This window comes from Pangasianodon hypophthalmus, chromosome 13 (assembly GCF_027358585.1).
Source record: "Pangasianodon hypophthalmus isolate fPanHyp1 chromosome 13, fPanHyp1.pri, whole genome shotgun sequence".
NCBI lineage: Eukaryota > Metazoa > Chordata > Actinopteri > Siluriformes > Pangasiidae > Pangasianodon > Pangasianodon hypophthalmus.
Genome location: NC_069722.1, coordinates 4670488 through 4685365, shown reverse-complemented (window position 1 = coordinate 4685365; position 14878 = coordinate 4670488). Strand labels below are relative to the sequence as shown.

The following is a 14878-nucleotide window of genomic DNA, read 5'->3' as shown; positions in this document are numbered from 1 at the left end:
GAGACAGGTAGAGACTGAGACAGATAGAGAGAGACACAGGTAGAGAGTCAAACAGATAGAGAGACACACAGGTAGAGTGTGAGACAGGTAGAGAGTCAGACAGGTAGAGACTGAGACAGATAGAGAGAGACACATGTAGAGAGTCAGACAGGTAGAGAGTGAGACAGAGAGAGAGACACACAGGTAGAGAATGAGACAGAGAGTGAGACAGGTAGAGAGTGAGACAGGTAGAGAGTCGGACAGATAGAGAGACACACAGATAGAGAGTGAGACAGGTAGAGAGAGAGAGAGGTAGAGAGTCAGACAGATAGAGAGACACACACAGGTAGAGAGTGAGACAGGTAGAGAATGAGACAGAGAGAGAGACAGATAGAGAGTGAGACAGGTAGAGAGAGAGAGAGACAGGTAGAGAATGAGAGAGAGAGAGACAGATAGAGAGTGAGACAGGTAGAGAGAGAGACAGATAGAGAATGAGAGAGAGACAGATAGAGAGTGAGACAGGTAGAGAGTCAGACATAGAGAGACACACACAGGTAGAGAGTGAGACAGGTAGAGAATGAGAGAGAGAGAGAGACAGATAGAGAGTGAGACAGGTAGAGAGTCAGACAGATAGAGAGACACACACAGGTAGAGAGAGAGACAGGTAGAGAATGAGAGAGAGAGACAGATAGAGAGTGAGACAGGTAGAGAGTCAGACAGATAGAGAGACACACACAGGTAGAGAGAGAGAGAGACAGGTAGAGAATGAGAGAGAGAGACAGATAGAGAGTGAGACAGGTAGAGAGAGACACAGGTAGAGAGTCAGACAGATAGAGAGACACACAGGTAGAGAGAGAGAGACAGGTAGAGAGACAGATAGAGAGTGAGACAGTAGGATTTAGCAGAGCAGAAGTGTGCAGTCATGCGGCACTCACGCAACACCAGACTGACCGGTTTCTCACAGAGGATCACATGCGAGCAGTTTACACTAGACAGTTATGTACACTCTGTAATCCTCTACAGTAGTGCACAGGTATGCAGTTTGAGACGCAGCCTGCTGCTGCATAAAACCTGATTTTATAAAGAGCCAAGAAAACGCATCTGAGGGACTAAAGACTGAAATGATGAAACCAACCCGAAACAGGTTCGCTTTCACAGATGTAACAGTGTGTTATAGAACATATTACACTATAATATATTACATTTTTTGTTCCACTCTTTTGTGTGTAACGTTCCTGAACGGTGGTGGTGAATAAAGAGGACTGCTGTAACGCTTGGAGTGTGTTGCGACAGGGTTTTAACAGGAAAATGAAGCTGCTTCAAGACTAGGCTGATAAATTCTCCATCACTGATGCAGCTGATGATCAGCTGGATTAAAGTGTGTGATGCCTCAGTGAGCGAGGACGTCCCATTCAGCAAAGAAGACTGACGGAGAAAATGCAAGAACACTTAAAGTACCTCGGAGGTGTGAAACAGCAGGTGGCGGTCGGTGGCAGTGATGGTGAAGGTGTTGCTGTCGGAGACGCCGTATGAGCAGATCTGCGTGATGGGGAGCGACTCGAGGGCTTCGGCCTCGCCTGGGCGATACAGAGACACGCAGGAAGCGGCTACACCCAGCCACAGACGCTGAGAGAAGCTCCCGCTCGAACTCTGAACCACACACAGAGATATATACGGTTATTATAATATCACCCCATTTTCAATTCACGATTATTTCTTCACAACTGCGCGTCTCACCATATAGAAGTCCACTTCATAGAGCGTACACCCGAAGCCTGGCCACTGGCGTGCGATGGTGAGGTAGGCGGCCATGCTGTCTGCGCGGCTGTACCCGGACAGAGACTTCCACCGCTCCATGATGCTGGTCGACAGAGCAGTGGCCTCGTCTCGCAACCTGGCCCGCTGTCTCTGCTCCTGTCCGTCACGCCGCTTCTGACCCCACAGCGCCCCTAGGAGACCGGCAGGGAACGGAGGACACCCGGGAGCCTCGGCAGGAGGAAGCAGGGCCCGGTTCTCCAGCGCCCGCGCCGGGTACAGCTGCTCGAGCGTCGGGTACGGAGCCAACGATCCGTAATCACCAAGCAGAGCCTGAAGCCTGAGAGCGGCCAGAGACAGCAGGTCCTCCTCACACACGGGCAGCTGACCTCGCACCACCATCTCATGGCACTGACGCGCACACACACACACACACACACACAGACGTACTTTATTATTCTTTCGTATTCACACACTGTAATACCAATAAAGCACCTTAAATTCCACTGAAGAACAGAGACGGCGTGAGTGGAAGAGCGTGAGAAAGAGAAAGAAAGAGAGAAAGAGTTCAGTGAGTTGTGTTGATGGAGCGCTCTGTGTTTCAGTGTGTCGTATTACAGTGATAAAGAGTCCTGCGTGTCTAGTGAGGTGAGAGAGGACAGCAAACAGGAGCAGAGACAGAGGACACAAGGACGCAGTGTCATGTATTACTGTCGATCCCCCCTACCCCCCACGACTTGCACAAAACCACAGCGTCGTTTATTCACTTAACACACGAAAATCACTTACATCGCAAATATAACAAAGTATAAAAAAATTAAATCGAACAAAAAGATCACAATCACGACAATTTAGATGTAAATAATAATCTTCAGTTCTAATCTTTTCTAACTGCTACAGGCTCGGCTCTAATTTGTTCTTTTTTCTCCGATATGTGATCAGTTATTTGTTGGTATCAACCCGATATCAGATCCTAGGTATCGGATGGGTGCCATCTCTCTGCACACTGAAATAGGAAATTCATTCACTTTTTCATAGTAATTTGTAAAAAAAAAAATGAATTATTGTCATTATTGACTTGTTTTTTTTTAATTTAAGCTTCTACTTGTTTCACCACGCAAAGTCTAGAGCTCAAGAGAAAAATGAAAGCCCCACTGCAGAACGTTCCAGCTATTCCACACTATATTCGGTTAAGATGTGTACTCTGGAACATTATTCTGTTCTCATTTGCTGAAATAAATTGTGGGTGATTAAAGCAGCTGGAAATTCCTGCAGATTTTTTCCTCCTATGTGGTCCCTTTTTAAACCAGCACATGGTGATCCATATTAGCAGAACATCAGGCACTAACGCTAATCTTTAATCTAACCAAGAACTGCGGCTTCATATCTGGGTCGTTCGAGATTGTTGAATAATTTTAGCTCTCATATGATGGAAAAACAAGCAAAGGAGAAATCTGAGTGCTTTTCATAATATTGTTTTAGATACCAAAGCTGTTGCTTATATGTATTTTTTGTTTGAAAAAAAAACCCCAAAAAAACAAGTGGATGCATTGTACACAATGTTATTTCCTTCAGATTTATTACTTAAAAAAAAAAAAAAAAAAAAAATTAAGTTGTGCTTGAATAGGTTAATCTGTGTGTGAGTCAGGGGCGTGGCTTTTTGTAACTCTCTGCTGCATTGTGTGTGGGTGTGTGTGTGTGTGTGTGTGTGTGTGTGTGTGTGTGCGCGCTGCTCTGTCTCCGTCTCTCACCTGCTCGTACAGGAACAGGTACTCGATGCTGTCTGTGCTGATGCTGTCTGTGTCCAGAAGGCAGTAGAGTTTAAAGCACAGCCTCCACTGACACTCCGGGTCTGACTCCTTCGCTGACAGACTGAGAGTGAGACACACAGAGAGACAGACACGATAATCTGCATGATGAATGCACCATCCTGCACGTTCAAAGAAATGTGCTGAGATTCCTGTGAAGAAGCCTGCAATAAACACGCCAATCATTCCTAAACAACACACTGCATATAACACACGCACGCACACGGGCCTTTTTTGCGCTGTGTGTGCACTTTCGTGTTTGTGCGTGTGTGCTGTCTGAGAGCATGTGAGAGCGTGTATCATGTCCCTGAACTTCTAATTCTAGGAACGGCTGGTACAACAAGCCTTGCAAAACACACACACACACACACACTCTTCCGAGAATCAAACAGATGCCTTTTATTCCAGCTGGCTTCCTTATCTTGCTCAGTTTGCTTTCCACATCAGTCAAATCCAGTGACATCGCTCTCACACTGACAGTCTCAGCGACAAACTAAACCACATGCACGCACGCCCACACACACACACACACACACACACACACACACACACACACACACACACACGCACACACTGGACTTGCCCGTGCCAAAGTGGCTGAGACAGCACTCTTCTTGGCCCTTGTGAAATAATCAATAAAACTGATCTAAATATCAGATATTATGTTTCGACTGAAATCGGATCTCCACGGATTTCCCTCGGGATATGACTGGGCTGGGAAAAGTGGAGATTTCAAAACAAATCTGATAAAGGTAAAGTGAAATAAGTACATTTGGCTACACTCATGCTGCTGTGTTTGTTTTATGAGACGAAGGCTGAGGAATGAGCTGATGATGCTTGACCTTGACTAAGGCATTCTGGGTATCGAGGAATTCTCAGCTAATAGCTAAATCTTTAGGTATTTACTTTTCAAACCTGGTGATGACATCGGCGATGATGGTGCCGCCCCCGATCGCCCTTTCCCAGGAGTCTTTCTGCTCGAAGAGAGCGAAGGTGTTGCGGCTGTGCTGCAGGCCGAGACGCTCCGCCACCTTCCTCACCACCTAGAGAGAGAGAGAGAGAGAGAGAGAGAGAGAGAGAGAGAGAGTCACTATAAGGCTATAATAATTATTACTATAAATATTAAATATCCTTATAAATATAAAAAAGTGTTCCAGTACTCTTTAGTTCCTAAAAAGGGTCTGGAACTTTGGAGGAACCATATATTCTAGTATGAGTGAGTGTGTGCGGGTGTAGGGGCATGCGTGCGTGCGTGCATGCGTGTGTGTGTGTGTGTGTGTGTACCTCGTTAGCAGTAGTGTGTGAGCTGATGGGAATCCTGCAGCAGCCTGGCCCGGGGTAGTGGACGGTACACACCATCTCCTGTCGCGTCATCAGGCCCTGGATCTCCTCCCAGGACGGAACACACTCACGGCAGCGTGTTTTCTCCAGAGCCTGGGCGATGAAAGAGGCGTAGCTCTCCACCTCCGAGTCCACACACACACTCTGCACCCTGCCACAATGAGCAGTTAAAGAGTTATTACTAATACGAAGCAGCTACAAAACAAGGCAGACTGAAAAGATCTCATTTATCAGCATGAAGCTGGGGGCGGAGCTAATTTATGAGACTGAAGAATGTAAACCGAAGTCTAAAATCCAGAAGCCAAAGTGATTGCATTACGTTTTATGGAAATTATCATTTTTTCTAACGTACGATTGCAAATAAATGATAATACAGCTCTAGAAACACTTTCAAGTGTTACAAACTGCACCTTTAAAGGTTATATAGTGTGACAGAGTGTACGAGAGTGCCTAATCAAAGTGCTGTGTTCTCGGAGCTTTCCTCATTGCGCACTCGTTTATTTATCTATTTATCTGTTCCCGCGTTCTCTTTCCTCTGGCCTGCACTCAGTCTCTCGATGAGGCGTGGGATGAGAAACGCCGGTCAGTCTCACAGCCCTGTCCTCCTCATGTCCTTCTCCCGTGTCTGTGTGTGTCTGTGTGTGTGTGTGTGTGTGTTTATGTGGGGAAAGAGCGGACAGGAAAGAGAATTTTCCACAAGAGTCAACTTGGGCGAGCAGCTGTTTCCGCACACTCAGCCACAAGCCTGGGTGCGGTTTATGTTTGTTTACACGCTTTCGGTATGTGTGTATGAGTGTGTGTGTGTGTGTATGATGTGCTGACATGTGTCTGTAAAGTGTGTATACTTAGAAGGGTATCATTACTGTGGGAAGGTGAAAACATGACGCGCTGTTGAAGTGGTCAGTGTCGTGAGAAATGTGTTGCTTGGCAACTGGGAAATATAAATTTCCCAAGGCTAATGATTTTGGGTAAAAATTCCAGTAAATGCCACGCCCACTTTCGATACGTTACAGATACGTTACACCTGTGTGTGTGTGTGTGTGCGTGTGCGTGGTCACCTTTTCAGGTGGAAGCGCAGGTATCGGAGCACAGGGCTGCTGGGCAGAAAGGTGCAGCTTGCGCAGGTCAGCAGCTGCCAGTAGCGCAGCCGGGTACTGCCCTGCGTCTGCGTGTCCGTGTGTGTGTGCGTGTGTGAGCGAGTGTGTGCGATGCTGGTCTGTTTGATGAGCTGGCAGTAGAGCTCGTCCCTCAGGGGTCGGAGGTCGAGGCAGGTTTGCAGGACGCCCTGGATCAGAGGGATGGGCTCTCGCTCCAACTCCAGCTGCTGCACGCAGTTAAAGAGTCTGACGGCTTCCTCTCGCACAGACACGTAACCTTTACCACTTAGATCTGCGCACACACACACACACACACACACACACACACACACACACACACACACATGCACTTTAAGCTTTTGTAATGACATTTCTGAATATTTTACATCCTATTAATTCCTGGGTTAAGTATGCAGTGTGTGTGTGTGTGTGTGTGTGTGTGTGTGTGTGTGTGTGTGTTACTCACGTAAGTGGTCCAGGCTGCCGTAGGGGAAAGGAAGTAGAGGAGCGTAGAGAGGACTCTGTGTGTACGTCAGGATGGGGTTGTGTTGGTAGATGTGCTCCACCACCTCGGGGTTAAATTTGTTCTCCTACAGAAACAGAGAGAGAGAGAGAGAGAGAGAGAGAGAGAGAGAGAGAGATTTATATTTATACGCTTTTTCCCCCTAAAATAGCAGTTTGTGCCAATAGTGCAAACACTTCCCAGTCTGCTGGCTGTGAGATCAGTACAGTCCACTTCCTCTCACTGATCTGCAGGAAAATAAAGTACGAAGAACGAATAAGCACACACACACACACACACTTACAGGACCCCGGGCATGGGGAGCACGCTCGTACTGAACTCACACACGAACCCACTGACCCACGGCCAGATTTGTGTATACATAAATGTGTGTGTGTGTGTGTGGGGGGTGTGTTTGGGGGTGGGAGGGAGGTTGGATTGTGCTTGGATGAGTTTGCAGGGACAGGGTGAATGACCTCAGGGTTGGGCTGCGTCCCAAACCACAATGCTAGTATACTATGGGAATAGCACGGCACCACATGGTCGGGGTAACGGCGGTAATATATAATTTGACACCGAAACCTCAGATCGCAGATTTCAGAGTCACTTTTCCTTCCTTCATCACTTCTATAGCTCTTGTTTGTTCCTCTTCTCCGTCGCTTTCTTGCTATCTATCAATCTGTCTCTCCACTCTGACGCTCAAGCTCAGTGAAAATGCGTCAGTTCCTGCTCCATACAAGTCCTTGCTTACAAACATCAGCATAAGCAACTAACCTGACATCACTCTCCAGTTAGCTGGCTAGAGAGTTGCTAACAAAAGATGAATGATAGAAGCGTCCACGTTTTTTCCCCCACTGAGGTTGAAAATGACGCAATTCCGAGCTTCCCACTTCTGAGGTAAGTCGAACGCAGCGGATGTTTAGAAAGCGAGAGTGATGTTTTCATGCGTTGGTTGTCTACGCTACAGTATTTTTTCACTTTGCAGCCCGCACTCAGCCACTTGGGGCCCCCTGATCTATAGCTGTTTATCTGTAAGAGAGTGTTATCTCAACACTTTTCTGTCAGTCCAGTGTCTGAATCCACTGTTACGTTGCCTTTCAGTCTTTGTGTAAGCCACGTGTAAGTATCTGTGATGCCAGAGTGGAGCGTCTGAGCAGAGGGAGACCACCACGCTGACCAGCCTGAGTGGGATTCCCGACTAGCAACCAGGAAGCTATTAATACAGAGCTATTAATGCAGAGCTGCATTACATCACACAGACGGTTATTTACAGATGCAGGCGATTCACAGCAGCACGGCTCTTCGTATTAATAACACACTGCTGATATCATGGCTCGGGGAGACACATGAGCATGAAAAGATGCACAGTGTGTGTTTACATGTATCTGCTTTTTCCATTTTGGTGTCGGTGGTGTTCTATAAATGCAGGAAAAACCAATGACCAATCAACATTCCACCAAAACTTTCTTAAACCGTTCCACATAGAATGCTCCGCCTCTTGCTTTAGGTATTGTAAGACTGAGTAGTGTGTGTGTGTGTGTGTGTGTGTGTGTGTGTGTGTGTGTGTGTGGGTGTATGTTTTGTGGGTGTGGCTCTGGAGGGATCACTGAAAAGCATAAGGAAGTAATCCTTTTCTTAAACTGTTCCGCATATTCTGAGTTGGTTTGGTTCCAGCGCCAAAAACGCTGCTGGTCTGGAACCAGGAACTGGCATGGTGTCACTTTGTTGCCATGACAACCACTCACTGTATTACCTGGGCGTCAGAGAAGCGTCTCATTCGTGTTACCTGTTCACTCAGAAAGCTCTCCCTCTTGCTCTAGCATTCAGGTGTTCTAGACTAGGTCATGCATATGCACGTTTTGGGGCGTGGCTTTGGAGGGAACCAAGAAGAACAAGGAAGTAAATCTGTTCTCTTAAACCGTTTTGCATTTTCTCAACCAGACAATTGTTCTGGAACCAACAGTTAGAATGATGTCACTCTGTTGCCATAACAACAAATCATGGTGTTACCTCGGCACCAAAGAGGCATCTTTACTCACCTGTCAGTCATATCATAAAGCTCCGTGTCTTGCTCGAGCATTGAATTGTTATAACTTAGGTAGTGTGTGTATGTTTGGGGGGCGTGGCTTTGCAGGTAACACTAAAGAACAAGGAAGTAAAGCCCTTTTCTTAAACTGTTCTGTAAAAAACCTGGATGGTGTTACATTGTTGCCATGACAACAACTTGACATTAAGTTAGTTTCATGTCCAAAGTCAGACAAACTCTGCGTGTGTGTGTGTGTGTGTGTGCGTGTTCACCTCTATGTCACGGATGAGGAGCTGAGTCGGCGTCTCCACTGGTGCTTTGCTGTCGATGACCTTCTGTACTGCACATGCCCAGTGCACCGCCTCGTTAAAGTGTTTCGTGAAGAGCTTGTAGCAGTGTTTCCGCCCAAACACAGTCAAACTCCAGTAACCTACACACACACACACACACACACACACACACACACAACATAGGTTACAAATTCAGAATGATTTCCTATCTAGGAAAGTCCCCACACAGTCTAAGAAGAACGTATGGCATGGTGGATGAGTAGGATAGTGTGTAGCAACAGAATACTGGACCATATAGACCATAACTACACACATACCCTCATTCTTAATCTTTCCCACTCACACTCACACACGCACACGCACACACACAATTCAATGTGACTAAGTCAGCTTGGACACAGTCCCCCCTCTCTCCAGACAATAATTCCTCTCATCTCTCCATCTTTATTTCGCTTTCATTTCTGTCGCTCCAGACAATCCCTGGTTTCTGTGACTCAGCCCCTGTGTCTTGCCGCATGAACGGAGCGAATGAGTGCCGCTTACTCACCAAAGGGCCTCTGTTCCTCTCTGCATGCCATCGCTTCACTGCTGAACTCTGAGCTCTGGTGCACGCCTCATTGCTTCCCCTGTCCTCCAAAGCCCAGTAAAACCCAGTGCTGATGTTTTCCCCAAAACCATAAGTCACACTGATTTCCCTTCTAGCAAAGTGTTGTGACTCTTCCAGTTTTTGCATCAGCCATCACTATGTACGTTATGTAATGATTACAAAAATGTTGCTCTGTTCTGCTCACTTTCGTTTAAAACACTTCAGCTTCCAGCTTGTAATTCGTATCTAATGACCAATCAGATTTGAGAATCCAACCCGTCATGGACAGCTTGGACAGTTTGCTTGTAAGATTCTTTGCTGCACGCTCTGTGTAAATGGGTGGGAGGGATGGTATACGCCCTCCCCTGTCAATCACAGTGATATTAGCCAACCAGGGGCCTCTGTGAGCTCATGTATGAGGAAGAGGGCAGACAGCGCTTTCTAGGGCAGACAGACTGTGTGTGTGTGTGTGTGTGTGTGTGTGTTACCTGTCTGTTTGTAGGTGTGTTTGTCCGGCCAGAGGACGGAGCAGAGTGAGGTGAGGACGAGCATGCCCACAGTGCGAGCGTCTTTCTCAGGGCCGCTGTAACACTCCAGAGAGTCTGCGGTCAGAGTGAACCAGAACCTCCTGTATCGGATCCAACCGGCCTGCACCTCACGCAGCAGCCAGCCTACAAATCCACACACACACACACACACACACACACACACATCTGGTTAGATTTATGAACCATGGCACCATGAGAAAATATACACACGTGAGAATCCCGCAGAAAGAGATGAGTGCTTGTTTGTGGAGGGTTGCAGAGGGACTACAGAAGTTCTTACTCTGGTCTTCTAGCTTGTGTGTGTGTGTGTGTGTGTGTTTGTGTTTGTGTTAGGGTTGTGTGGGAAAAGGCAGCTCTTTGGAAAGCTTCGTGGAGAAACGGTGACGCGTGAACAACGTCACAGTTCTCCACTGCCGCTTCCAGATGGAAACCACCTGCTGCTTTTGCCTCACTGTATGTGTGTGCGTGCGTGTGCATGGGTGTATGTGTGTGTGTGTGCGTGTGTGTGTATGTGTTTGTGTATGTGTGTAAGACAACCAAAACACTGGAATGGAAAAATGCACCCTGGTCACTGCTACTGCTTTACAGTCCGAATGCTCACTGTATATGTGTATGTGATTGGATAAACACATGTGTATTTCTGTATGTGTATTTTTGTGTGTGTGTGTGTGTGTGTGTGTGTGTGTGTGTGTGAGGGGGCAGACAGACTGGTGGCAGACGGTCATGTTTAGCAGCTTGCCTAAGCATTCACACGCATTTATTATTACACAGTACATGCTGGCAGGAGTGCAGTGGAAGCAAATAGTGCACATTCACACACTCTGACATCACACAGAGGTTCGGAATATACACACACACACACACACACACACACACACAAATCTCCTGATAGCTTGTCCCCTAAATTCCATCAGATTATATAATACTTATATATATATATATATATATATATATATATAGTACCTGGCAGTTTTATTTTCTATAATGTTAGCACTTATTGTTATAGTCTTGTTTAGTTTTTGTGCAGTTAGTGGTGCCGCATTTCGTTTCCCTTTTGCTACAATCCAATGTAGCTGAGGAATTTTTTTGCGTTACGTCAGCGCTAAGGTGATGGTAGCACTAATTTACTATGTGGGTCAGTAAACTACTGGAAATACTGTAGTAACAATCCAACTGTAAACCTACAAACAATTAAGCTAATGTGAAAATTTAAAAAATTAGCATTCCACAGCTATAGAGGGTTCAGGAAAGTATGATACGCTAAACACACTAGGGCCTGGTGATATCGGTGATGTCTGAAACATAATCGATACATAATTTTTAACAACTTGTGAAACAGGCTAACAAATAGCTATATTAATGTATCCTACAAATAAACTAACCTTTGTCAACTTGACAACTAACAAAATTATGGTACGGATAATTTATCGTAGACAGCTTGAATAAATTCCTACACTAAAGAAATTAAGACAAGACGTAAGATACTTTATTATGAAGGTTATTTACGTATATATTTGCATTTAGTTATTACAGAATGTAGAATGAAATCATTGTAAAATCCAACTCTTTTTCATATTTACTAAAATATGACAAGATGGCGGTGAATACAAAAAATACGCAGACGATGGATGAACAATGAACAGGTTACTATGACGACCCTGGTGGTGTGATGTAATCAGTTTATCACGATAGTTTATAGTTATTTTTAAATATGGCTCAGCCCTAAAACACACCCAGAGAGAAGAAACAAAGCCACACACCTCTTACACACGTCTTAATGTTGATTAGATTGATGTTGAGACGTCGTGCAGGTGGTCATCAGCTATCACACATACTTAGAAAACACACACACACGCTCACTTATACACAGTGTCTGAAGACAGATGAACGCAGGACTTACCCTTAACGAGGACCTCTGGGTCGTCCTCCATCTTCACTTTCCCCTCGTTTATCAGTTTGTCCTCTGACATACCTGACAGGCTGACACACACACACACACACAGAGACACAGAGAGAGACTGAGTGAGCAGCAGGGCTAGTGTAACCCGGTATGTACTCCTACACACACACACACACACACACACACACACACACACACACACACACTGCGTGCTAAAATCTGCTCTAGCACAGTCTGCAATCCCTCCACTGATATTCAGACAACTCATCAAACACACACACACACACACAGAAAGGACCATGAGTCTCACAGCATGGGGCTGCTAAAATCTACCCCAACACACACACTTTGGTTTACAAGTCTAGCTGCTGGGCAAAAGACTGAAAATAAGCATGACTAAGAGACGCCAAGGAGACTCGGATAGAGACAGTCACATACAAGGGGAGACGGAGAGACAGAGAGTCAGAGAGTCAGAGAGACAGACAGAGAAAGTGACAGAGTCAAAGGGACAGAAAGTCAGAGAGGCAGAGAGAAAGAGACAGAGTCAGAGAGACAGACAGAGAAAGTCAGAGAGAAAGAGACAGAGAGTCAGACAGAGAGAAAGAGACAAAGTCAGAGAGACAGACAAAGAAGGGGACAGAGAGCCAGAATAAGAGAAAAACAGAGTCAAAGAGACAGACAGAGAAAGAGCGTCAGTGAGACGGGGAGAGACAGAGACAGTATGTCTGAAATCATTCACTGTATAGGGACCCCCCCCCTCCCCCCTCCTTTTTTTTAAATTACATCTAAAAGCATAGTGTTAAACATTTAGTGCACTCCTGAAATCCCACAATGCACTGCAGTAGGTGAGTGTCCAAACGATGCAGCCTAGAGAATGCACTTTGTAGTTTGTGGGATATAGGGAATAGGGTGCCATTACTTTTATTGACATTACCAACAGCTGAAGATTCAATTGTCACAAATAAAACCCAATCATAATATAGTATAAAAATATTAAAGGCATCTTTTCTGTAAAGCGTGATGGAAATATAGAATATATTAAAATATCAGCACACTGTCACTTCCTGTGCGGCTCCAATTATCTCGTTACCATGAGCAAGTGCTAATCTCTCGCTCTGATTGGCTGCTTGTTGTGTCAATCAAACGGGCTCCAGTGAACGCCCACTTCTTTCGCTGAGGATTATGGGATCGTTGATCAGAGTTACAGACCTGACCTTTCAGAAAGGCGGCAGAGGAGTTGATCAATACAGATCAGTTTACAGTACACACACACACACACACACACACACTTTGGAAACTATGAAGTCTAGACTGCAAACCTGAGCTCTCTGAAATCGTCACTTTATTAATAAGCCAGAGCCTAAGCGCGTGACTAGACGTCTGTGCACAGACACGTCTATCTCTGCTCTGAACACTTATTTCCAGCTGCGTTTATGAGGATTTAATTGTGTGTGTGTGTGTGTGCGTGGGTGGAGATGTTCTGTATCAGGGACACACTGGCAGATCCCAGTGGATTTGCATCATTTGCTAATTTTAGCTCGTGTGCTGACCGAGTCGATGGCCTAGAGATATCACTCAGCACAGAGAGAGAGAGAGAGAGAGACAGGAGAGAGAGAGAGAGAGAGAGAGAGAGAGAGAGAGACAGAGAGAGACAGAGAGAGAGAGAGAGAAGTGAGCGAGGAAGAGGATGGAGGAAGGAACAGACGACACAATTTCAGCCAGTCAGAAGCGGTCAGAACCGGTTTTGGGCTGGAGCAGAGCGCCCTCACAATCTGGCCTTGACAAGAACTTGCCCTACATCTCTAGAATGACAATATCCCTGCTGCATGAACACACACACACACACACAATGCTATCTTTAAAGGCTCTTTCTCTCTAACTTAGCGCCTAAACTGACTCTTACGGAAATCTGATAAGTTATATTATGTACGAAAGCTATAATTTTTTTCTGTCATAATGTTGCCATAAACGTCTGTTTTTCCTTTTATCTTTTCCTTTTTTTCGCTCCTGAAACCTCTGATCACTTAAAAGAGGTAAAATACTGTGTCCACCTCAATATTATTACTGTGCATGCTTCAGATGATCATTTGCCGCTATTTAAGTTAGCTGAAAAGCTCCCTAGTGTGAGTTAGGTAGGTATCTAGCTATCTCCTCGCTGTGATAGCTAACGCTGTTTAAGCTGCATTTGAACATTCAGGAAGTTAATCATTCAATAATTAATAACCACATGTATGAAACGTCTACATAGTAACAACTTTTTGCTAGCCTGATGCTGGAACACCCAGATGGCATTATTATCTACTGCTCAGGTTCCTCTCGCTAGCTAACTAACAAGTTAGGACAAAGTCAGGACATTTGGCTTCATATGAAAATGTCTGGAGTTTGTGACAATCCGTAATCCGCATTGCTAGCTAGCTAGCAAGTCAACTAAATGAGAGCAGTAGGACAATTAGGACTGAAATTGTTGCAGCATTAAAACACATAGCTAGACTTGAAAATTAGCTTTCCCAGAACGGAGAAATGAAGGCAAACAAATGATGCTGTTCTCGCTAGCTAGCAAGTATTATAAATCACGATATTACCATAACATGAAAATGTAGAATTAACACATGTCTAAGACTCTGTGACCGCTCCACGTGAGGTAACCGTTTTCTTTTAGAGACACAACGAATACGTGCCGCAACACGCAAGGTTTATGGAGCAGAATAAAGGACGAGAGATGGAGGGAGTGTAAAAGAGGAGAGTTGATGACACACAGAATGCAGAGCAGCTTTAGAGCTGATAAAGCTCTGAGCTCGGCCGATTTTAACCGCTGTCTAGACCACAGAGACACAACAGTCTAGTCTATACTCTATCTCACTGTCCCATAACTGTGACTAAAAAAAGTCTGGGCTTCGTATTTGACAAGAATAAGTCAGTTTAGAAGAGAGATGCTTTCTGCTTCGTACTGAAGGGTAGCGACACCGCTAACAATATCACTGGTTTCGGTTTTCGCAATTTATACCACAGTGCTGATTGGCTGGAAGGTGTGGGTTAATTTTCCATA

The 14878-nt window shown here is 45.4% G+C and overlaps 1 protein-coding gene across 3 annotated transcripts in view; it reads right to left on the bottom strand.

Moving 5' to 3' along the window:
• Positions 1-14878, bottom strand: part of plekhh3 (pleckstrin homology, MyTH4 and FERM domain containing H3) — a 43486-nt gene that overhangs the window by 3344 nt on the left and 25264 nt on the right. For 2 of the 3 annotated variants that reach the window (XM_026916627.3, XM_053239153.1), the window contains 10 exons: positions 11833-11912; positions 9873-10055; positions 8781-8938; positions 6447-6570; positions 5942-6272; positions 4827-5034; positions 4449-4585; positions 3486-3606; positions 1717-2145; positions 1438-1629 (listed from right to left, as the gene is read on the bottom strand). In XM_026916627.3, coding sequence (XP_026772428.1) covers positions 1438-1629; positions 1717-2145; positions 3486-3606; positions 4449-4585; positions 4827-5034; positions 5942-6272; positions 6447-6570; positions 8781-8938; positions 9873-10055; positions 11833-11912 — 1963 coding nt within the window. The remainder of the gene's footprint in view (positions 1-1437; positions 1630-1716; positions 2146-3485; positions 3607-4448; positions 4586-4826; positions 5035-5941; positions 6273-6446; positions 6571-8780; positions 8939-9872; positions 10056-11832; positions 11913-14878) is intronic. The other variant, XM_026916628.3, reaches the window with a different exon arrangement.